Here is a 25,388-nt window from a genome sequence, read left to right on the forward strand (position 1 = left end):
ATACAGTTTATGCTGAAAACAATTGAAGATGCTGTTATACACAAAGAGAAGTTTTCTGCAGCCTTTTACATTAATGATACACACAGTCGATGCATGTTGGCCCTAGGAGCTGTAAGCCATAAACTGTTTAAGGAAGGGCAAGTAGAGAGAGCAAGACAGATAATGAATTGGGTTCACTCAGCTCTTGGAGTGCATGGTAAGGCTGAATTAAATTAGTAATCATATATGAGTATAGTCCGAGAAATAATTTTGTGAGCAGGCTTACTGGCAGAATTACACCAAAAAGGGTTCCCACAAATAAAAAATGATTTTCAGAAAGAAAATAAATTGAATAATTTTGTTAGGTAGTTTTTGAGATTTTAAATAAGTTTTCCTGGGACACACCTCATGTTTAGTAGAATATTAAAAATCTGTCAAAGTAAGGTTTAAGAGCTAATGAAGTTCTAAATATTCATGGAAGTAGTTTTTATGAAAAAAACATCAAAGTATGCAGAGGGCAAATGTATGGTAGACTTTCCACAGAAATTGTGTTCTGCTTATTTCCTAATATAAAAATTTCAGACCCATGGATATACAGACAGAAGAGAGCTCTGATGTCAAGGAGGGAGATGGAGGACTATGACCACCATAAAGTGATCCTACTGGAGACCCTAGGGAATGCCAGGCTAGATGAATCCTATGACTACATTCTGTCTCATATCAACAGCACAAACTCACCATGGATAAAAAGGGCGGGGTGTCATGCCCTCCGCAAATACCACCATGAACATGTACGTATATAAATGCCAAAAAGTTGAAACCAGATTTTACTCTTGATATTTTAAATCAATAAATATCTGAAAGTTTTTTTGGTTCCATTGATATTGAAATAATGAGGTTTGACTGAATTGTATTGCTGCTTTGCATTGCTTTCAGTTAGCATTCTGTTGGCTAATGAAACTATTTTCATTTACAGATATTGTCTTTAAATGTACACCCAGTTTGTATGGAAATAATTGATGTACATGTATAAAGTTGGCTTTGAACTGCCAAGCGAAATTATTTTATCTTTTTTTTTGTATTTTTACTAGGGATGTCAACGAGTACCCGGTTAAGGAAGGGCAAGTAAGAGAGAGTCCGAGTATCGAATACTAAAATCAGTACTCGGTTACTCGGATGTATATTTTTGAATATTTCTTAGCTTATTTATTTATGCTTTAAACAATCTGTTTTAAAACGTAAAATGCTCATTGCACTTGTATATACAGTAATTAGGGTTTCCCACACCTCTAAATGACCGTTATCGCCTTTGGCAGTGTTTATATAGTAATTATCGTGACCAAGCACCTGTTGCCTGACTTTTCTCACCTTTGGCTGTCTTCCACCCTTATTTATGATTTGCTTTAATTGTTTGTTTTTTAAAGAACATCGTTTAAGGTCTGTTATGTTAAAAAATTAGATAATTTTGTCAATTCTCCGAGAAGCAGTAAGTTCTCGAAAAAGAGACAGATGATATTACACGTGCAATTGTTGATATGTTTGAGTCTGATTACACGCCAATACAAATGGTTGAATGCAAAGATTTTAAAAACTGATGGCGATCGTTGCACCAAACTACAAAATACTGTCCCGTAATGCTATAAAATATTGGAGTGAAAAAGTGTGCGAAAATCGTATATCCGCTCTGTTATGAGAACTCAAGATCAAGTCCAAGTTCAACTTGATTACGTAGCTGTGACGACTGATACCTGAACGTCAAATGCAACAAAAGAGTTACAATTATGGAACGAGTTTTTTTTTAAACAAAAATAGTGTGAACGTTTTATGATTTTAGTTCTTGTGTTTATCTGATATTTAAAAAAAATGTTATATTAAATTTTGTCTGGCACGAAGTGCTTATCATTGTTACGATAGAAATACATTTATGGGTAAACCTCCAATCAAAGCATGTGGTTTTATTTCTACAAGTCGAAGAGTTTACAATGTTTTACAGTCATCAATTTACTTGTTCATATTTATTTATACTTTTTACCGAGTACCCGGGTACTCGATCGGAAAAACGTCCGAGTAACCGAGTACTAAAAATTGACCGATTTGACATCCCGAATTTTTACAGATATTGAATTGTTTCTTTATTAAAAAAATTCAAACTAGATGATTAATATGTTTATGAAATGCTCATATTACAGCACACTAAAATTGTAATATTGCACAGATATTTGAATGAATTTTAAACAGTGAAAATGCACAAGTTTAACAGTTATTCAGTTTGATATTGGATATCTAGGCTGCTGAGACTCTGCTGTATTCAGCTCTATATGATGAGGAGCAGTCAGTCAGATATGAGGCCTCTCTCTTGTATATGGCTCATCCAAAGGGAAAGATGATTGCTCCTATGAATGCCAGGTAACTTTTAAAATTTATACAAAAAATGTCCAGTTCAAGATGTTAAGGATTAAAAAATTGTTTGCAGGAAATTGAGCAGTGAATGCTTTGTTTTGTGTCAGCATCCTTAGAATAAAACAAGACCATGCCAACCACTGGACCATTCTAGCAACAGGTTATGAAGTAGCTGATATACAACTTTTTGACTTAAAGACAAAATGGCAACTGGGAGAAATATTTTGATGGAGGGTCCAGCAAATTATGTATTGACCAAATCTTGGTAGAAATATTTGTTTAGCACCCCCACTTGCACTTGTATTGTCAGATTTATGTGCTGCCCTTGTATGAAAGAAAACTCCTTCGCATTATATTATTCTGTAAAGTCAGAGTTCAATGACTTTAAATCTGAAATTTTTCATGTTAGACCAATGACAGGTCCAATATCAAAATTCCTAGACTGCTTTCCTTCAGCATCAGATTTATTAGATTTAATCTAGTTTTTGTATAATAATAAATTGATAAGGGTATAGAAAGACCACATGATTGTTCAAGTCTAGACCTTTTCTATGATCATAGGTGTTTTGGATAGAAATACAATAAAACCATAACTCCATTACTGAACCTTGACCGGATATACTAAGCTTTACTAGACTGCACCCAATTTTATCAGAATCAATTATGCTAATCATTTCTATTTTTGAAGAGAAAAGACCCTGTTTGACAACTCAACATTTGTGGAGGACCCGTATGATGATGGCATTGATGTTGTGGATCTTGCGGGAAGTCACGAGCGGTCTCGTCGAAATGTTTGGGAGGGAATACGTTTTCGTTTAGAAGCTCCAAGTATAGACTGGAGAAAACTCATTGGCACTACAGCTATAGGTGCATCTTTTGGAGTAATCATGATGAACTTTCTGGATTTAGCTATAGGTATGTACTCTGAGGGAATGCTTATTCTTTAAAAAAACCCATTTAATAGGATGGGTAGAAGTTTAGAAAATAAGAAAAGTTTAACACCAGCATTTGAGACCTACATAAATTTATCACATATTTACCCCATTCTGTGGATATTTTGTGAAAAGGTTGTAAAATATAAACATTGATTGTGATGTAAAAACCATAGAATATAAAAAATCTTTGATTTTTTTTTGGATACAATTTTATCCAACAGATGTGTTGTTTTTTTCCCCTCAAGCTTTGGGATAAAAACCATACATTCAACTTGCTGGATAAAATTCAGATCCAACCACAAATCATTTGAGATCCTATACACGAAATTATTGGGGTTTTTTTTGTTTTTTTTTTTTTGCTTTGGCATAGCTCCAACCCAAGGTCATCTGAAGATCCGTGTTCATGATGAGGCATATGCAAGAATACATGTTGGAATAATTGGATCCAATTTTGATTTCTTTCTTGCCAGAGTATGTTTTAAGGGAGGCACTGAATACAATATAAACATTCTACAGGTATTAGATTTTACTTTAATATTTATTGAAACAGTTCTTATAGAATTCATTTAATTAGGGCATGTTAAGAATTTGCCAATATCCTATAATAATCACTCTGTCTGTTTGTCCATCTTCTGTCCTTCCAAAATCTATTTTTCCTAAAATGATTTTTTTTTTAATCATAATTTTGTTTAATTTAGATTTGATAAGATGTTTTTGTAGGCATTAAAATATATTTTTATACCAAGTCCAAATTCTGTTTGTCATAAAGAACTGAGGTAGAGGGGTGCATGTCATTCATTATGTAAGAGAAATAACTATTCCTACTGTAAACTGAAAGCTGCAGAGAACCCTTGGGAATTATTTTTATTGCCTGCTGCATAAAATCTAGTGCTTAAAATCTTTATCTTTACTTTTGAAATTAACTAACCTTTGTCTCTGCTAGTGATTTTTGGTTTAAGTTAAGGTCAGTTGGATGATGTTTGCTCTTGCTCCTACGAGATAGGTGGGGCTATATTTATCTTGTACTAAAAATGAATTAATGCTTTGAAAATTTTCCTTTTTGCTTCGAGATATTAGACAAATAGAGTACATGGTTTAGATGAGAATTTGTGAAATTCATAATTGTTTGGGTATATAATAATATTACCCACAAATATTCAAATCTGGTAATATTGTGATTTTCTATCTTGACTTCATAGTACACAGTTTTTATGAAGTGGTGACTAGGTATAAACTGAAAGTTTTTTTAGCTTATTTATTATTTTTCAGGGAAATGAAATGAAAAAAATTGTTGACATGGCACTTAATTTTTCAAAAAAATTGAGAGAAATTGTGAATGGCATTAAAACAGGAGTACAGCTGTTCAAGAATCTGATATCTGGCAATATCAATCTTAAAAAAATCACAGATGACCTTGTTGGTGCTCTTACAAGTATCCCCAGTAAGGTAAGTTAACTTTTAATTCGTTTCATCTCACCTTTAAGCAGGATAAGTTTGCAGGTACATGTATTGATACATCAGGAAAAACAAATTAAAAAAAAAAACGGAAAATATGGACAAAGGCCTATTTTACAAACGAATTTTCAGCTATGGCAAAAAACTTGAGGTTGTTAAATCTTACAAAATGAATTATTCTTTTTGATATAGCCTGTATAAATATTTCTTAATTCTTTTAAAATAACTAAAAGAAGTTCTTTAGTAATATAAAAAGAAATTTATTTGCTTAACTACATTTTGGCCTTATGATAGTTGTACATCTTTTATAAAACGGGGCCTAGGAGTGCTTATGTGTAGAAAAATTGTTGGCCAGGAATAAAATGCGTTTAATTCATTTAAAAAAAAAGATATTTTTCTAAAATTATTCCTTCCTAATTTTGCAGGTACAAAACTTGGTAAATAAATCAACAGAAGCCCTGGAAAAAATAGGACACTATGACCCTGAAGATCTGCCTCCAGAGTTCAAGCCTACCATTAACTTCGTGCATAAAGTCGCAAAGTTGTTTAGTGACATAAAAGCCGATGTGATGGGATTTGTACATGTAAATTTATCCAAAAAACCATTTAATCATTTTTGTAATTTACTGAAAGTTAATATACTTCCAGGTTATATGCATATAAAAGCCTCTGAAGTGACCATGTAAAATGTGTTTATATTTTCAGGCACTGGAACAACCTGTAAAAATTGTAATTCCACACCAGAGCAAAGTTTTGTATGAAAGCATAAAAGATATAATTGATGGCTTCTCAAAGATTTTAAAAAATCCTAAAACTGCTCTCAAAAGTATTGGAAAAGGCGTTGTCTCGTAAGAAATATCAGACTTTGATTAACATCTTTGTTTACAAGTTTTAATTTATTTAACAGTAGTTTTTTTTTTTTTAAATAATACATGCATGATCCTAGTATATCCTTTTTTATGGGAAAATGTAACAAAAACTCACTAATTTATTGTTGAAGAGTTGTCCTGATCAGTCCTTGTAAGGTTACTTTTAAAAATCATGTTCACATTGTCATATACTTTTATTTCGAGTTATAAACTTAAGCCAATTGTACCTTTTATTAACTATTATGCACATGCTTTGACGTGCACATAAATTGTTAATTTTTTTTAAAGCAGATTCAGAATATTGATACCAAATTCTTTTGTTTAAGAATTTTTCAGTCCATCAAAATTTTGATTCAACAGAAAGGGAAAATACAAGAAGCGTGCTTATTTATAAGAGGTAATATATTACAGAACTGCATGTGCTTTTAAAAGAAATAGATAAAATTAATGTCCTTTTAAAAGTGGGGAATATAAATACTTCAGTATGGGAAATAGAACTGACACATCCTAGAATGTAATTATTCTTTTAAGGGGTATTTTACATTTTTAGGTCATTGGTGTCAGGTGACCTACTGCTATCTGTTTTTGTTTGTTGTACATTAATACATAACAGACAAGCGCATGTAGTATAGATTCAATATTGTTCAAATCAATGGTGTATTTTACCTTTTTAGGTCACTTTTGTCACTCAGGTGACCTACTGATATCTGTTTTTGTCTGGATAAAAAGGACTCCATATTTACCACAACTTGTCATTCAAATGTTGATATGTTTGAAACAATATCTTCATTAATATAAAATTATCTTTGGGTCATTAAGAATAGCAGTACATAAGAAGTACACCCAGCCAGTTAAGACATGGCTGGTGGGTTTTGGTCAGGTCTAATGAAAGGACTATATATGATAAGAGCCAATTTTGGCCCCTTAAAAATCTACATTTCAGAATGATATTCAGATATGTTTAATTGATAATTATTTCGTAGAAGAGATTACATTAGATATATTTCCAATATATTTTTCACATTTATATACACTCACTGGCAGTAAATGACAACAGGAATACTGCTTTTTTAAAATCTAACCAAAAAAGCCGAAAATATGTCTTTTTCTTGATGCTTTTTCTTATGGAAAATATAGAGCGAAGTGTAGAACATGCATGATTTTTATGTCAGTAATTAGTATTGGATAGATACATCTTTGGTAAAAATCAAAAGTATGTTCTAGTCTGTGCTCAATATTTTCTGGAAGAAAAACTGCTTGAAAATAAGCAGTTGTATACAAAATAAGCTAAAATTGTGGGAAAACTTAAACTTTATGATGTCATATTTCTAAGTTAAGGGCATTTTGATCAAATTGAAAATGACCAATAAAGGTGGCATGTATAGCTGTACAAAGTAAAGCTATATACAAATTAAAAAGTAAGATATTCATTTTAAGGGACCATTTGAGACACTTATCATATATTACTCTTTATCAGAAGTAGCCTTACTGGTCGTCAGTGGTTGAGGATTCATAAAAATGTGAGGGATTGTTGGGTACATCACCATTGCTAGCATTGAATGGATTTCACATTCAAATAAACTCTTTTTTTTCCAGATGAAAAGCCATATTGGTTTGATGTTGAAAAATTACTGCTTGAATACAAGCCTCTAGCTGATGAAGCCTTTGCGAGTTTGAAAAGTGCTGGTGACAGATGGGTCAATGAGAAAATAGAGGATGCAGAGGACAGAGTCAAAAAATTTACAAAGGGTAGAGTTACACTGGTTAGTATTTATATTAAATGGAGTTTTATGATCATGCAATTATATCTTGCTGCTTAACAATCATGAAGGGATAAATTAATTGCCTGTTTGAATGTTGGTCTGTGAGAAAAAAAAATGGGCCATTAGAGGTCTTTAGGTGCAAATACATTGACACATCAAATTTCATTTTTGACTTTCTCAATCAAATGTGTTTATTTAATTTAATTAAATTGTTAAGGGATTGCTCAGAATACTGTAGAATAAATAAATTTGCTTAATCGTCACAGAGGGATCTTAGGCAGGAGGCAGTGCGTTCACTAGAAACTATCCGAGCACTTCTGATGAATCCATTTAATGATATAGTAGGATTGGCAGACAACTTTGTAAAACAATATTCCAACATGTTCGGACTGATTCAGAAGGTCAAAGATGCATATACCGTATTGAAAGAAGGGTAACCTCTATTACTATTCCATACCTTTGAAGTTTTAAAAAGTACTACATATTGATAAGTATAACTGTTCAGAAGACCTGAAGAAATGAATTAAAGGCATAATTTCAATTTTATTGTTTTAGGTATGATACAGCGAGAGGTATAATTGATGCCATATTTGGACCAAAAGTACACAAAAATTTTCCAAAGAATCGCCGGTTGAAGGGTAGTGGATGTGGCAGTGGATTTTATCCATCTTCCTTAGGATACAAACATGAAGGACTTGATCTGGTTGTATCGAAAGGAGATGAGGTAAATAACAAAAAGCTCTTGTTTTACAATTCACTACAAGAAACAAACCTTTACAATAAAAAATTATGTATTATCATTACTTAGAAGTAAATAAATTGATTCTGTATTGATACATGGATATCACAGTGCCCCATATCAATGTCCGAAAACCCATGGGTGTTGTCATAGAAAGGGATATTTTAAAATGTAGGGGAGACATTTATTCGTTCACAATATCTCCGCAATTCTTGATATCCCAAATGGACATTACATCAAAGTCTGTCCTCGTAATTAAAAATGTCCAATTTAAGAAAGTTCCTGTTACTTTCAGAGAAATTGAAACACTATTTTTTTTTTAGTTTTCTTGCATAATGGCTCGATTTCTTACATGTAAACAGTATGTCTGTTGTTTGTTTTTGTCTCGTCTCCAGAAAAAAAAAAATTTTTACAAAGTTACCTACAAACCTTTGGATCAACCCTTGTATATGCCATATGATATGGATTTTTTATGTAATACTTTCTTTATATAAAGGAATAAACTGAAGTATAATTGATTTCATTTCATGTTGTAGATTGTAGCCCCATTTGGTGGTTCTGTAACTGTGGATAGAGAGGACTCTAACACTGTTATCATCAGTTCAGAAGGAGGGTCTCTTCGAGGAATCACAATCTATATAACCAACATAGAACCCAAATCCATCATTGACACAGACGAGGGCAGATCAGTAATTATTAAATATATCCCTGCTCTATAGGAGAGTTGGGTATACTGTTTTACCTTGTGTTTCTGTCTGTCCATCCATGTGTTTGTGCATAACAAATTTTTGTCACACTTTTCTCAACAACTACTCATCACAGATACTTGAAATTTTAGCACATTCTTTGTTTAGGCATGCCATATGGTTTTTGTTCAAATTAGATGTCAACATCCTGTTTATCCATGTGTCTATCTGTACCAAATTTTCCTCAGTTTTCTCAGCAACTTCTCATTGGAGATGAATGAAATTTTAGCACAATCTTTGTTACCACTCATGCATGCCATATACTTTTGTTTGAGTCTGATGTCAACTTTTTGACATCTCTGTGTCTGTCTGTACCAAATTTTTGTTAGAAATTTTTGTTAGTTTCCTAGAAAATTCTCATTGCAAATTGCACATAGGGTACATGTATCTCATTTATCTGGGTAACTCCTCTCACAGCTTCCAAGATCCAAGATAGAAATTTGTTTTCAGCAGATCAATTGTACATACATGTATATCAGTGATCTGCTTTTAAATTTTAATTGATATTAATTTCTGATAATTTATATGAAAAATACCAACTGTTAAACTTCGTCACTTTTAGGTCACCTGAGTATAGTAGAATTTCTAAATTTCAAATCATGGCCCCTTGGGGGGGGATCAAATTTTACATTCAATATAAGGGAAATAACTTTAAAAATCTTATTCTCAAGTACAACTGGACCAGAGAAGGTGAAATTTATGGAAGCTTCATGAGGTATTGAAGATTCTCAATCATAATTATTTTGACTCCTGGGGATAGGGTGGGGTTACAATAAGTATTACATAGGGGGGAATATGAATAACAGAAAGGCAAATGTTACTCAGATGAGTGTTGTGGCCCATTGGCCTTTCGTTTCCTATTAATACATAGATAATTTCAATGAAGGATTGAAATTATCTTTTAGTTAGTTGTTAATGCAATATTTTTATGCATAATTGAGAAAATACACATCCTACACTACCTAATGAACAGTTGGAAGGCATTCATATCGTACTGACATATTTCTAGTGTTGCTTAATATTGGGATGGAATTAAATGACTGAAAAAAAAATTATTGTAGGTGTTGTTCTGTACATTTTATATGTATTGTTATAATGGATGTTGTTCTTTATAAAATAGGTTCACCCTCTTCTTTCTTATTTAGTTTGCAGCGGGTCAACCAATTGGTACAGCAACTGGTTCTGACTGTGAGAATCACATTCATTTAGCATTTAGAAAGGATGGAGGCAGTTATGTGGATCCTACCAAGTATCTTGAGTCAATAATTCCTGTTATGCCTGTGTGGAAGCAGATCTGTGATGATTACAAACTTGTTTTCAAGGTAATTCAAGTATACCCAAATGAAAAAAAGGGGGAAACAAAATACTATAACAAACTACTTACAAAACATATGTTTTGAAAGTGTTTTGATAGTATAGCAAATCACATGCAAATAATAACAAAACACTATAACAAGTTACTTTTAACAAATAACAAAACGCTTTGGTAACAAACTACTAACAAAACACTGTGTTTTGATGTATTCCAGATGAAAATCACATGCAAATGAGGCTAACAAAACACTCTGCAAAATACTAACAAAGCATAAGTAACAAATCATCAATAAACCACTAAATTTGAATTTTTAAAATTATAATAGCAAATTCACAAGTCTTTGAAAACATCTAAACACAGTCTCATATTGAATGTTGAACCTATCATTTTGAAATTCAACATGCCAGAATTCCAGGTTTGACATTATTGTTCAACAATAGCACACCACCATTTTTTCAACTTCACTCTCTTATATTTCTCTGCAGTGAAATCCTTTGGTGTAAGAGATATGTTCTCAATCCATTGACCATTTCACCATTCACATACATTTTCACAGAATTGAGTATATAATTATAATTCATTTAACCCAGTGCTTAAAACTGATCTAAGCTGGGTAGTATACCTAAAGGTCAATCTTAAAATGAACAAAAACCCAATAAAAACAGGCCATATACACATCCACATTCACAGATTGAAGGTTTAACTGTAGTCCAGTTTAAAAGAACTTTATGTCATGCAATAAATAAATACCTCTGTTATATCCAGATTCATCCTGATTTTGCTTTTTCCAATCAGGGATCAATATATATACTAACACTTTACATGTCCCTTCACCAATCTCTATGTTTCTCTCTGACCTAGTGCTGGTGGTTTGAAAATTGGCGCAAAACTAGTAACACAGGATATGAAAAATAGATAAGTTGTTCTTGGAAGATTTTTTCTTAGATAAGTCAACCCTTAACATGTCTGTTAATCAAATGAAATGCTAACAAAATATTAATTTGATGCGGACAAGTATAATGAAACACTTTCAAAATGCAATTTCATTCTGCAGAGTGTAATGAAACATTAATAAAACACCAACATTGTAATGAAACATTAACAAAATACCATGCCACCCCATCCTGTAAAGTATGGCATTGATGTTTCGTTAAATGCAACACTTTCAAAACATACTAAGAAAATATAAAAGTATGATTTGGTAGTGTTTTGAAGATATTTTGAAAGTATTTTGTTAGATTTCTTTTTCATTTGGGTATTTAATGTCCTTAATAGCTAAGTACTTTTAATAACGAATTGGTGCAGTCATATGTAAGATGTATAGTGCAAATTGATACCAATAATAATCAAAGATAGAATTTAATGTTGAACCTATCAGTGCCAGATGCAACTCCCACCTGTGAAACTTTTTTTCTTCTCGTAATGTTTTTAGATCACCTGAGTAAACTCAGTAAACTGAGTAAACTCAGGTGACCTATTGCTATCCGTTTTCGTCCGTCGTTGTGCATCGTGTGTTAACATTTAAGGGGATGAAGGATGTATGCATATGATCACGTGACTCAGTTGATTTACGTCATAATCTCTGATAAAATATGTACAAAACGAGATTGAAACCACAGTACTTGTATAATTTTTTTGACTGTTTGTTTGCGTTCACCATCTAGTATAAAAATATCTGAAAACTGCATTCAAAATTTCTTGCAAATATTATCAAATTATGGAATAGATTAATCCACTCTGCCGTTTCCCTACTCTGCGCGTCCAGTGCATCTTTGACGTCATAGTGGATGAAGTTCAGTAAGATCATACACGGTAAAAACGGGTAGTATAAAATCATAAAAACAGGCCATAATATGTACATGGTAGGGTATTTTGAAAAAATTTCAGAACGCAAAAAATATTTTTACATGGTTGTTGACAGAAAAGTTCTGTGGGTTTGTCTTATTCCGCTTATTTCAGGAATGTGTGACGTCATAGTTGGGTTTTCCCGTACTCAAGAAGTGTAAACATGACACGTTTTTCTCATGATCATGACTCGTTTAACTTTGCCCCGTGCAATATTAAGCTCAGCTTCATCAATCGATATTTTTACAGTTAATCAATACAATGACGACCTTGAACTTCGACGTAAATTTTCAAATATTGAAGGATAGGATTTTTTGCAAATTAATTTTTCTATGGTTTAAGTTGTCCTAAAAAAGTCGTAAATTTCCGTCTCCAGATATGGTGTTACAAAAGAATCTTGCTTTTTCGAATTTTAACCCTATTCATACTCTAAAATATTTTAAAAGACACATTTCCGCCGGTATATTTTTTATCTATGCTGAAAAATTTCAATTATCAACCGAGTAATGGACCCAGAAACACGGAGAATAAAAACTCCACTCAGACACTGTGGAGTATGATATTTGTCACTCAATATCTCAGAAATAAGTCTAGAAACCTATTGATATGTCTGCTTTATAGTATGTAGGACATACTAAATAAGATATATACAAAATATGACAAAAATTAAATGACAGGTATTTTTTCAGCTAAAGGTCCTTTATCCCCTTAAACATTTTCAGCTTCTCTAAAACAGCTGAACCAATTTCAACCAATTTTGGCATATAGCATCTGTGGTGAAGGCAAACAAAAATTGTGAATTTCATGGTCCCTGCCCCCCTGGGGGTGAGGCCAAAACCACTAAAATTAGTGCAATCTTTAAAAATCTTCATCTTTACTCCTGGACATCAAGCAGTCAAACTGTTGGTATGATTATAATCAGTATTGAGTCCTCTACCAAAATTGTGAAATTCATGGCCCCAGGGTCAGGGGTTCTAGTGCTAGGGCGGGGCTATATTGATAATATAGTGAAAATGCATTACTGTAAATCACTTTTTATTTGCGAGAACTTTATTTTCGCGTAATTATGTGAGACAGTGTGCTCGCAAAAATTTAATTCTCGCGTACAATAGTATTCCTTAAGTTTATATAGAGTAATAACCACAATTCACGAATATTTTGTATCGCTAATCAAGAGTCAATTACTGTCTCCCAAAAATAAGGTGTCGCGAAAATTTTATGATCTACAGTATTTCTTTGAAAATCTATTTCTCTGCTCCTGGGTATTAAATAAACTAACTAAGTACATAGTTATAAAGAGCAAGAGTGTCTCTACCAAAATTGTGAATTTTATGGCCTCAGAGTCAGGGGTTGTGGTGTTAGGGCGGGACTTTATTGATTATATAGTGAAAATGCATTAATTCTTTGAAAATCTTTTCTGCTTTTGGCTATTAAATGAACTAATTAAGTACATAGTTGTGATGAGCAAGAGTGCCTCTACCAAAATTTTGAATTTTATGGCCCCAGGGTCAGGGGTTATGGTGTTGACTTCATGTGTGTGTAAAGGTGTTTGCAAGGTTATTTTACCATGGATATAAATCATAAATTATATAATTTAGCAGTTAAAAAAAAAATTAAGGAGTTAACTTATTACCAGGGTATCTTATATCATCATTTCCTTAAATATATATTTTGCACAGGCCATTTTATATCTCATGTACAGTAATTGTATTTATTATAGTTTGAGACCATAGCTGCTGGGGTCATAGTTGGCTTGGGTGGTGAAGATCCACAAAACAAAGATCCTACCCTTACCAACACAGAAGAAGCTTTCCCGATTGAAATACCTGATAACAGTCAAGACCCAGATGACACAAAGGAAATCAAATGTAAGATGTTCAATTAAGGAATGTTTTCAAGTTTTGTGTGAGTTATTGGTGTGTGAATCACACAGACTTGTCACGTAGGCATATTTCATGAAGCGCGCTAGCGCTTCATGAAAAATATGCTTACGTGCAAGTCTGTGTGATTCTCACACCAATAATTCACACTAAACTTAAAAACATTCCTTATATTTACATTTTACAAGTTTGGAAGCACCCAAATTATATTCAATATTTGAATTTCTCGCTGCCCTATATCGTTATACATTTACTAACGTCACTGTAGCCTTATTGTGACGTCACATTAACCCATTTCTCCGTGTATATTTCTACGCGTGAGTATACACGAAAATGGTATTCAAATCAATTTCACAGTTGGCTTACTAGAAAAACACAGCAAATGTAAATATAATAAAATGAAGGGCCACAAGTGCACCCTCTTTCAAGAGGGAGATAATTATGAAATAGTGAAAATTTGGCGACATGTTTTTAATATCTTCTTCCAAAGAACCACTGCGTTGGGAAAGATGAAACTTCATTTGTTACTGTATGAAACAATGATATCCAAATAAATTTTATGTAATATTTAATTCATTATTGTCATTAATCAAGGCATAATATCGCATCAAATGATATTTAAGCACTGATACTGATATTTCAGGACTCATGCTTATTATCACCTAATTTAAACATCAGTTTCAAAGTTATATCATAAAAAAATTTGATGCATTATCCAGCTCAGCCAGATGGCCTTTACAGCAAAGTACACTCTAGATTAAGCAGTGCCCTAGATTTTGAGACAGATGACAACAAGTGTACTGCCATCATGAATGGTGGCACCTCCATTAACAAAAGATCTACTTCCTTTGAAAAAGGTACTTTAATGTTACAGTTTCAGTCTCAAGGTACCGTATAAGTGGAAATTTTAGCGAGATGCAAATTTAGCGATTTCTACCTAAAATCTGGTATTTTATTTTTAGCAAGAAGTAATTTTGGCAATTTTAAAAAGAAGCTATTACAAATAATATGCAAGTAATTTTTAGCGATATTCAATTTTAGGGAAGTCAGCACCCTCGCTAATAATGCCAAAATTAAATCTTTGCTAAAATTTCTACTTCTACGGTATTTTATTTTGATTTATATTAAATATGTATAGAATAACTTTTACATTTTATTAATATTTTATGATATTTTCTTGAACTGGTTTAAAGAATGGTTTTGTTGCAGGGGGATTCTCAAAATTATTAAAGACAGCGGACAAATTTTTGGAGAAATTTAACATAAGACGTTTGAAGTTTGGCACAACAATGGCATTTTTAGACAGATTTAGTATGGAACAAAGCAAGAGTGCTTTGGGAAAGTTGATGAAAGAAATTAAGGTAACTATGCAAAATCTATCTTTCGAGATGAAAAATTTGAATAAGAATCATATCAACTAAAATGCTTTCAGTGTAATTTATAGCTTTCTATGTGCAGGATTGCCAATAAGACCCAGTAGTTGGTCAATTTTCCTGCCTAAAGTGGCATTAAAGTGGTAATACTGGTATTCTTAGAGAAAGAGGATATCAAGTTAATTAAATAAAGGAACATGCCCTCTTTCATGGGGAGAAAATTTCAGGGCATCTTTCAAAAATCTTCTCACCAAGAACCAGTTAGCCCCAAAATTTAAGCTTAAACGAAAGCTATTACATTATAGACTAATTCTAGTTAGTTTAAAAAAAATATCCTAAGGTTTAGGGTTAGGTCATAATGGGTGTTCCAAGTTACACAAAGGAAAAATCTTGTAAAGTGTTCTTCTCAAGAAAAGCAAAATGATGATTATGACTAGTCATATTTCTATGGAAGCATTATCAGTTTATGTACATTTGAACATGTTAAAGACCATGACCATGGTAGATGGGGCCACCATGGACAATCCAAGTTTTACTTGGGAGTATGAGGGGAAGATTGTGACTCATATGGCTCTTGTTTAGTTGATGATACAATATGCTTCATAATAGTTTATGTTTAATTTAGGATATCATAGACAACACACCTTGTAGAAATCCTTATGAGATGACAGAAGATCAGCTGGTAAATGAATTGACAGAGAGGGGTAAAGACACAAAAGGATCCAGAGAACAGCTGATTGAAAGACTGGTGCAGTTAGATAAAGGTTATATATAGTTTTTTTTTTTTAATTTAAGAGGCAATATATTTATGTTAGAAAAATAAATACCATGACTTTTGTAGTTTTAGTGCTTATATGCTGTTTAGGTTCATATGGCATTATGTTTTTTTAGAGTGCCCTTTGCTGTCCTTTACCATGCCAAAGAGTAATGTCTACTGCACCTTTGACAGCATGTGTCTAGGACTGGAATGTTGCATTAACCTAAAGATTGCCATATTCCAGAAAGTTTTCAAAGTGTGGGCACGTTTTGATCCTTGTAATTCTCCAGAAATGTTGTTCACATTGGGTTTGGATTCATACAAATATGAAATTGAAATTTCAGCCAGTAGCAGTTATGATGGTATGTACTCCAGATCAATATTTAAAACAATTGGCTATCCACTTGTGTAACAAAAAGAAAACAATAGTTGGATGCAAAAAGAAAATCTCAATATTGAATTGAATTGCATGGAAAGGGTGGAATGAAGAGTTTTACCCATGTCAATCAGTCTATCCAAGTTCTGGAATAAAGCAGCTTTCTTGTACAGAGTTGCTGCATGTAAAAAGCTAAAAAGTGCTTTAGAGTTGTGTTCTTTTTAGCTCTACTGGTCAGAGACCAGAAGAGCTTATGCAATAGTAATGCGTCCGGCGTCCGTCCGTCTGTCTGTCTGTCCGTCTGTAAACAATTTTTCAAAACGCTACTCCTCCTACAATTTTAGTCTGATTTCAATATAACTTGGCACACAAGTAGACTACACTAAGATACATAAAATAGTGCATGGGTTTTTAATTTTGATGAACGGTGTTGCCATGGTTACTAAAAATAGAATTTTCTGTGAAATTCCTTTAAAACGCTACTCCTTCCACAGTTTTGGTCTGACTTCAATATAACTTGGCACACAAGTAGACTACACTAAGATACATAGAATAGTGCATCGGTTTTTAATTTCGGTGAACGATGTTGCCATGGTTACTAAAAATAGAATTTTCTGTGAAATTCCTTTAAAACACTAGTTTTGATCTGATTTCAATATTACTTGGCACACAAGTAGGCTACACTAAGATACATAGAATAGTGCATCGGTTTTTGATTTCAATGAATGGTGTTGCCATGGTTACTATAAATAGAATTTTCTGTGAAATTCCATAAAAACGCTACTCCTTCTATAGTTTTGGTCTGATTTTAATATAACTTGGCACACAAGTAGACTACACTAAGATACATAGAATAGTGCATCGGTTTTTAATTCCGATGAATGATGTTGCCATGGTTACTAAAAATAGAATTTTCTGTGAAATTCCTTTAAAACGCTACTACTTCTACAGATTTGGTCTGATTTCAATACAACTTGGCACACAAGTAGACTACCCTAAGATACATAGAATAGTGTATCGGTTTCTGATTTCGATGAAAGGTGTTACCATGGTTACTAAAAATAGAATTTTCTGTGAAATTCCTTAAAAACGCTACTCCTTCTACAGTTATAGTTTGATTTCAAAATAAGTTGGCACACAAGTAGACTACACACAGATACATAAAATAGTGCAATGGTTTTTGATAAGTACATAGCCAGTAGAGCTACAGTCTTGACAGAGACTTCTGGTTTCTTATCAAGTTTAATGATCAAGGTACATTTATATAATTAGACCACTCCTAACCATATTTGATCACAGGTCTTCAATTTTGAAATTGTAACAGACACTAAACTTAAAACATTCAGATATATCAAGTTCTTTTAACCTTTAGGATATGAAGGAGAATTGAAATCAGGAAATAAACTGAATATACGTGGTGGAGTAGAGATGGTCATCAGGTAATCAGCATTAATCATGCAGCAGCTTATTGTACACTAAAAAAATGTCACTGACATTAAAATTCAAAACATCAAACAGAGTACTTTGTGATTTTGGAATGAAATTTTGACTTGCTCAGTGATACCTTATTTGCAGTTAAAATTTTTTGAATTGTTGTAAGTATAAAGTTTAACATGTATTTGAATATTATAACTCAAGTTTTGGAAATTATATCTTGTTCCATATAAAGTGTTTCTTTTAAAGTTTGTGATTACTATGGCATTAAATAAAAAAGTTGTTATCTATATTTTCTTTAAAATAAAAACCTGGAATTCCTGATCTTATTAATGAGCATTCTTCTTTTTCTTACAGATATAACATTTTCAAGGGCACTAATGCCACTTTGGCAACATTTGGAGTTGGACTGTGTAGCTTTAATGATTCAGAAAATTGTTTAGTGTTTATTAACTTGTTGGACAATGCTGTTCTACCTGTACCCACCTGTTTACCTGATGGATCATTTGTGTGGCCTAAATGTACGTATTTCAATGACCTGCTTTTATGTTACAAATGAAATACAGGAAAAAATATTGCAGTTGGCAGGTTAAGAAGGGCAGACTCATATTATTACTTGTTAAGTTTTTTACAGGCTGTTTTGTTTAGATTACATTTTAAGGGATATCAAAAAGCTCTTGGACTGATGAACCGATAAATTATAAAGAATATAAAGCAACAAAAGTATATCAAGTATACATATTATTATGGTAAACTACAATTAAAAGTGGCCATTGAGTTTCATGATGTTTGATAATCTCAATGTTTCTAAATGTCTCCTCCCTCTGCATTAGATTCTCTGATGTTGAGTGCTGATTAAAATCCATCTTGTTGATATGAAATTTAAATTTAATGAACAGCTGATTTCAGAACAGGATAAATGGATGTATAATGAAAAAGATTCTCTGTTGAATTGTCTAAACTTACACTTGGGTTCATTTTCTCCTCCATGGCATGGCTGTGTCATGAACTATAATTGAACTATAAATTGTGGCAAAGAGAAAAATACAAACTCACATTTCTGGAGTAATTTGAAATTTTTATCCACTTCTCTTATGAAAAATGTTTGCTAGGTGGAAAGACACCATATTTGAAGCACCCAACAATAAATCTAAATGTAAATTAATAACCATGATTTGGGCATTTTATGATATATGTTGTATCTCAAGTAACAAATATCAAGAAGATGCAATTTATTTGCCATAATTGTTATATACGGTAGTTACAAAATTTAAATTATTTTTGCTCTTTTAGTGGATTTAAAAAAGCTCTTCATGAGAGAATCACTGTATAAACAAATCAAGAAACAAGGAAAATCTGTCATCAAACAAGTAACCTCACAGCTAACAGATGAGTTCCTGAAGTTGTTGAAAATACCAAAGGTTAGTTTTACTCATTACAAAATTGATGAGTTGCTTTCTGATGGAAAGAAACAAACTGATGAAACATGAAAACAAAAAAGTTATCTAATTTATAGCTGTAATATTTTCTAAACCAACAACAAAAAATGCTTAAGCTTATTTTTTTAGCAGTTTCAGAAACACAGAGAGGAATTTCTATTTTCATGTTGTTTAAGTAACAGAAGTATTTCTGAGCTTGGCTGAACCAAGAGGTCATGTGCGCTTTTATGATCACTTTTTTTCTGTCATCCATCAATTTCTTCATCCATCTGTCTATAAACTTTTCACATTTTCAATTTCTTCTCAGGAACCACAGGTCTAATTTTAATCAAAGATAGGGTCATTAAAAAATCTTCTGGAAAACCACTCGGCCAAAAAAGCTGAAAAATGTAAAAGCTTCTGGGTGAAGTGTAGATTCTAAATTATTCGAATTGTGATAGAGTGGAGACACAGTAGGGAATCAAAGTTTTACATTAAAATATTTAGGAAAAATCTTGAAGAATCTTCTTGTAAAGAACCACTTGGTCAGAAATGCTGAAATTTATGTGGAAGCCTTATTGGATAGTGTAGATACTTAATTTTTCAAATTATGGTCCTGGGGGGTAGGGTGGGTTCATAAGAATTACAGTGGGGGATCTGGTGAAGAACAGCAGGGTCAGAGTTACTCAGCTATTATGACCCATGGACCTCTTGTTTGACTTCTCAAGAACTACCTTGGCCAATTTCAAATCAACTTTGTCACAAAGCATACTGGTTACAGGGGATTCATTTTTTTATGAAATAAGGGACAAGCCTCTTTGAAAAGAGAAGATAATTCAGTGAAAATTGGTTCAGATCGATGGTACATGTAAATGTTTCTGGAGAATCACAATTGTGATACTGTAAACAAGCCAGTTTGTATGCTTCTTATTCTCAATGTCTTACTTTTCTTAAAGGACAAACTGAATGAGGATGTCCCCTTGCCTAAGCCTGAGAAAATGACCCTGGGCCAGATTACATCAGAGCTGGAAAACAGAAACTTACCTACAACTGGTTCTAGACCAGATCTCAATGAGCGTCTTACAATGGATGATCTAAGTAAGAATAAAAGCATCTTAATATTGTTAATTTACTTCCGTAATTTATATACCACTTCAATAAGTTTGATTTGATTATGTTTGATTTTTATATCTTTTTTTAAAATGTAAAAATGTATATTTAAGGGGTGTCTTAAATTAGACCACAATAGTGCTATCATTTTTTTTTAAATTTAAATTTCAGTGTGTGTCAACTTTACTCTAGACAGAAAAAGCTTGTCAGATGTCCTGTACTATAAAATTCAGAAGGACTGTCTGAGGATAGATGTTTGGGCAGAAATTAATTTGAAACTACTTGGTTACTCCTTTAGTAAAACCCTCTCAGCTTTCATAGAGTTGGATCCATGCAGTTTTGTTTTCCAAATTGGATTTGAAAAATTCTTGTGGACAAAAGTTATATTAAATTACAACTGGGGTAATAACTTCAATAAAGCTTGAAGGAGTTTAATTAACTTTGCAGTTTATTTCATATTTCATTATAGCGTCACTACAGCATGTAGTTTACAAATATCCAAAATACCTTCTTGATACAAAACATATTGTTTGTGTTGCACAATGTCATCAAAAAATGATACCTTATATTAGACAGTATTATTAGTCAACAAATTTCTAACAAAGTCTTGAATCTTTTTCCACTTTTACATAAATATGATAAATGAAATGTGTTGTATGATTACAGGGACAGATGAACTTGCAGAAATCAGTTCAAATGTAAAAATCAAGTGAGTTTTTTAAAAACAAGTAGAGAAAAATTTTTGTCGATGGAGATTTTCTTTTTTTGAATATTACTTACATGTACATTAACAAAGCATCTTCATTTAATATTTATCATTTCAATGTAGATACAACATCGACAGAGATTTAAATAAAGGAATATTCATTTTGAATTTTGGGCTCTTGATTTGCTTGTCCCCACCATTGGATTGCATTGTAGAAGGGTATCAGCTGACAGATGTAATGATTCCTATACCTCTTTGTGGAAACTTTACTTTTCCAGGTACATATATCTCCACTGTGATTGGGAGATATGAATTTTCCTTTAAAAATTACCTTAGAGTTTTGATTGAACTCCTTTTTACAAATTGTCTTAATTTTCACATTTTCATAAAAATTATAGTAAACAGGGATCTGTTAAGAGAGGGGCTGACAATAAATTGGTTTCATTCTCTTTTTATCAGGTAATGGCTCATTTGCTGGATTATTGGAAAAAATTGGAGGAAAGATGACTGAGGAAGCCTTTGAACTCATCCTTAAAAAATTTGAATTGAATGTAAGCATATATCATTCATAATGACATATTTAAGGAATGCCATATCATAAATGAGAAGAAAGATGTAATGGCTGTTTTTGAGTATGTAATGGGTAGATTTTATGTCAGAGCAATTTTTTGTTGCAGGATGTAATAACTTCAGGACTTTGTCCTGACATTCCATCAACCCCAGAAGGTAAGGAGTAAAATTTGTTCTTTCCATTCCTTTCAACATAAATGTATAAGCAGAATTTTTAGAGAGGATTTAATTTTGGTATTATTAGCAAGAGGCTAGGATCGCTTAAATTGAATAGCACTAAAAATAGATTGTGTTTTATTTGTAATAGTTTCTTCCTATTAAGCATTTTAAAATTGATAAATTTTTATCTTGCTAAAAATAAAATACTAATTTTAAGATCAAATCGCTAAATTTTGTGTCAAGCTAAAATTTTGGTTTGTACGTTATTTGACAAGGATGTCTGTTTTTATTGGTCTTTTCCTTTATTTTACAATTCCCTTTTCATTGAATTCAATTAGAGTATGGTTTTATTTATGAGTTAAAGATGCACCAAGGTTTTGAATAAAAGGTAATTCCAAGAATTTGAGCCAATAGAACTTCATTAGTTGAAATTTCACACAGACATTGATAATCATTCAATACATTTGAATTTCAATTATTTTGTTACCTGTGTCTGAAGGGTATGGATTTATGATATATAATCTTGAATGAATGGCTAAATTTCATCAGATTCAGCTCTTCACTGTTGGAGTTTACATTTAATTATTGTTCAAATCTAACATTATAAAACATTTTCTGATTCTTATTGTAGATTGTCCAACTGAGTTTGATGTGCGAAAGAATTTACCAGAAGAGCTGAAGGAGATGGTAACATGTGAACAGCCTCCTAACTGCTGGGGAATTGACTGTTGTCTTCAGCTGACTTTCAACATACCCCTGGGAGACACCAAAATAACCAAGAACATCCCATTCTGGTTCAAGTTAGACCCATGTGATTTCTCCTTAGACATTGCTTTTGGAAAGAAGACTCTTCTTAAAACACATTTGTTGGAATATGAGTATGGTATGTTAAATGTTAGGCTATCTAAATTTAATTCCCTGGTTCTCAGGCCAATTTTCTCCAAAACAGATGCGGGAGGGCGGCATTTTATTTTTCATTTTATTGGCAATAAAGTAGATGAGGGAGATATTTTTTTTATTTTAATTTCCGAATTTTCTTTAACATAAAGATAATTTTTTTAATCACAGATATACTTTCCATTTCTGGTCAAAATTTCTGCTTTATCCATTGCTTAACAGCGTGTAAACATCGTAGGTAAAATGTATTTTCAAACGAAGTAGCCAAAATCTCATTGTAAATGGCTACCGGAAGTGATATTTGAATTTAAACTACAAAACAAATGAGGTCGGAATTTTTTTTCCCGGATTGGTATCCGCGATACCAACTTTTTATTTTATCAAAAATACAATAAAATCGGCAATGCGGCTACCTCAAAACGGATGCGCGCGGGCCTGAGAACCAAGATTTCAATTTTATATGGCCTTACTGTAATATTTTTTTTAAGTGTTAGGCTCAAAGCTTAGAAAATCCTTCTTTGAAAGAAATATTCACATTTATGCAGTTTTGAATTTTTCTTTTTTTTTTGAGTATTCAAAAATGTGACTTTTTAGGGGGGAAAATTTTTTACTGGTTATGCTATTTTATCAGCTTAATTACGACCACAAATTTAAAATGTACTAAATAATATATGTTTTACTGAGTAATGAAACATTTTCTTTAATTAGTATATATAATTTAAGGATTTAAAATTTATTTACAGCTTAATTGTTAAATATACTGAACTTTAATTTAATAACTAATGTTTAATTTTAGGAAAGCAACACACTCTGTCACTTGGTTCAGGAAACCCATCTCCAGTAGAAATTTTGTAAGTTAAATAATATATAAGGCAAATTTTTTGTGTAGTTTTGTGCAAAAAACATTGGGCAAACTATGCTTTTTAGTCAGAAATTATTAAAAAGTGCGCACTTATATTCATAAGATATTTATTACATTAAAAGAAAAGTGATGTACCGTCATTACCATAGGAGGTTATACATGTATATTATTTTTGTTAATTTTTAAATTTATAGATACAGAATTGATCAAATAGAAGGAAACAAAGGCTTTATTGTGGATGTAAAAATACTAATTTGTTTTGACTTCGATGGCATGGCATCATGTATTCCAACAAGTGATGGTCTTCATCTATTGAAAAACCAGGAAATCCCTCTTTGTGACCAGACACATTTGATTGATTTTAGCAGTGAGTATTGAGATAAATCTATAGAGATCCAATATTATGTTAAAAGTGATTTTTCACTTTCAAGTTTATCAATTCATGAAAATTGGCCTTCACAAGTACAAAAGATTAAGAACTATGATTTTTTCAATAATGATTTATAATTGGATATTCTTGATTTTCATGATTAGTCTTTATTAAGTGGAATATAATTCAGGTTGCTATTTATATCAATTAAGGTTTGTCATGTTCTATGTTCTTTTTTGTTGAAGATTTCTCATTGACTGATTGGATGAGGGAGAAGTCATTGAATCTCAATGAACAGCTGTCAGAGGGCGCTGTGATGTTACTGCTGGACCAGCTTAATCTGACTGACTTCTTCCAAAGACCCAAATGTGACAGAACCAGGATGCCATACATACCCTCTATACAAGGGATCCATAATGGTACACATGCCTTTTGGAAAGTCTATAAACATACAATCAGCTAAGCCTTGCAAGATTTTGGTGGGAAAAATCCTTTGAAATCTTGTGTGCATTCTAAAACAATGGTAAAAATAGTACAGTGTGTTAAATATTCAAGCTAAGGTCCTCAAAATATTTAGAAATCTTCTATTAATAGAAAGCTGTAGTGGGTAACTATTCAAATCAATATGCAAGCATCCTTATATGATACAGGTATGTTCCATTCAAGGACTGAGGATGTGATGGTATGTATACACAACTAGAGCTGAAACGAATACCATAAATCAACATTCGAATATTCGTGACTGTTATTCGATTCGTATTCGAACATTCGGTTATTAAATAAAAGAGTTATTATGCCTTTTCACATACTTGCAAATCCTATTGTTTATTACTATATATCAATGTATAAGATAGGTGTAAGAAATAAACGTCTGTTCCAAGCCGTTTGACATGTAAATGAGCATTATATAGGACTCGCGTTTATTTTCAAGAAAAAAAAAACTAGAAAAAGAATCTTTATCAACAATCATAAGCCTCTTTACTTCTTTAAATTAGCTGACTGTATTGCATTTTGATTACGTAAAACGCCCGATCAGCAAACCAGCAGGTGTTCGCCATGTTTTACTGTTATAATAATAAAACAAAACAATAAGAAAAGTTCGTTTCCGGAAGCGTCCTGTGAATTTTTTAATCAATATTTAAAGTTAAAATATAACATTCTCCAAAAATATACCGGTAATATAATGTATATTTTTCATATATGATTTCTGCAATTAATTATAAATTATAAATCTGAACAATCGATTCGTTTGTTGATCCGGAATATTTCTCTCCGCACAATATAAATTTTTTATTACTTTCGAAAATCATGGCGGTCAATTGTACTTGTAATTTCACCATATCTAAAGTAATTCGGAGATACATGAGGTTGCTGAATAATTGGCTTGAAGATGATCAAATAAATCTGACGTCGTGTCTTTATCAGGCCAG

The 25,388-nt window shown here is 32.2% G+C and overlaps 1 protein-coding gene across 1 annotated transcript in view; it reads left to right on the forward strand.

Annotated features, from left to right (window-relative positions):
• LOC134261187 (uncharacterized) overlaps positions 1-25,388 on the forward strand; it is a gene marked incomplete at its 3' end in the record, with an annotated part of 131,369 nt that overhangs the window by 14,658 nt on the left and 91,323 nt on the right. Inside the window, exons 12-43 of the mRNA XM_062743635.1 lie at positions 7-196; positions 562-770; positions 2,267-2,385; positions 3,068-3,294; positions 3,685-3,830; positions 4,584-4,760; positions 5,195-5,353; positions 5,475-5,617; positions 5,965-6,035; positions 7,235-7,401; positions 7,668-7,834; positions 7,957-8,125; positions 8,677-8,829; positions 10,032-10,208; positions 13,767-13,914; positions 14,646-14,783; positions 15,136-15,287; positions 15,925-16,063; positions 16,191-16,418; positions 17,805-17,871; positions 18,224-18,387; positions 19,160-19,287; positions 20,241-20,382; positions 20,566-20,796; positions 21,061-21,103; positions 21,224-21,378; positions 21,560-21,651; positions 21,778-21,826; positions 22,461-22,712; positions 23,523-23,577; positions 23,783-23,955; positions 24,204-24,377. Of these exons, the coding sequence (XP_062599619.1) occupies positions 7-196; positions 562-770; positions 2,267-2,385; positions 3,068-3,294; positions 3,685-3,830; positions 4,584-4,760; positions 5,195-5,353; positions 5,475-5,617; positions 5,965-6,035; positions 7,235-7,401; positions 7,668-7,834; positions 7,957-8,125; positions 8,677-8,829; positions 10,032-10,208; positions 13,767-13,914; positions 14,646-14,783; positions 15,136-15,287; positions 15,925-16,063; positions 16,191-16,418; positions 17,805-17,871; positions 18,224-18,387; positions 19,160-19,287; positions 20,241-20,382; positions 20,566-20,796; positions 21,061-21,103; positions 21,224-21,378; positions 21,560-21,651; positions 21,778-21,826; positions 22,461-22,712; positions 23,523-23,577; positions 23,783-23,955; positions 24,204-24,377 (4,804 nt within the window). The remainder of the gene's footprint in view (positions 1-6; positions 197-561; positions 771-2,266; positions 2,386-3,067; positions 3,295-3,684; positions 3,831-4,583; positions 4,761-5,194; positions 5,354-5,474; positions 5,618-5,964; positions 6,036-7,234; positions 7,402-7,667; positions 7,835-7,956; positions 8,126-8,676; positions 8,830-10,031; positions 10,209-13,766; positions 13,915-14,645; positions 14,784-15,135; positions 15,288-15,924; positions 16,064-16,190; positions 16,419-17,804; positions 17,872-18,223; positions 18,388-19,159; positions 19,288-20,240; positions 20,383-20,565; positions 20,797-21,060; positions 21,104-21,223; positions 21,379-21,559; positions 21,652-21,777; positions 21,827-22,460; positions 22,713-23,522; positions 23,578-23,782; positions 23,956-24,203; positions 24,378-25,388) is intronic.

This window comes from Saccostrea cucullata, unplaced genomic scaffold (assembly GCF_032062105.1).
Source record: "Saccostrea cucullata isolate Sc308-1 unplaced genomic scaffold, CSIRO_AGI_Scuc_v1 ctg4572, whole genome shotgun sequence".
Taxonomy (NCBI): Eukaryota; Metazoa; Mollusca; class Bivalvia; order Ostreida; family Ostreidae; genus Saccostrea; species Saccostrea cuccullata.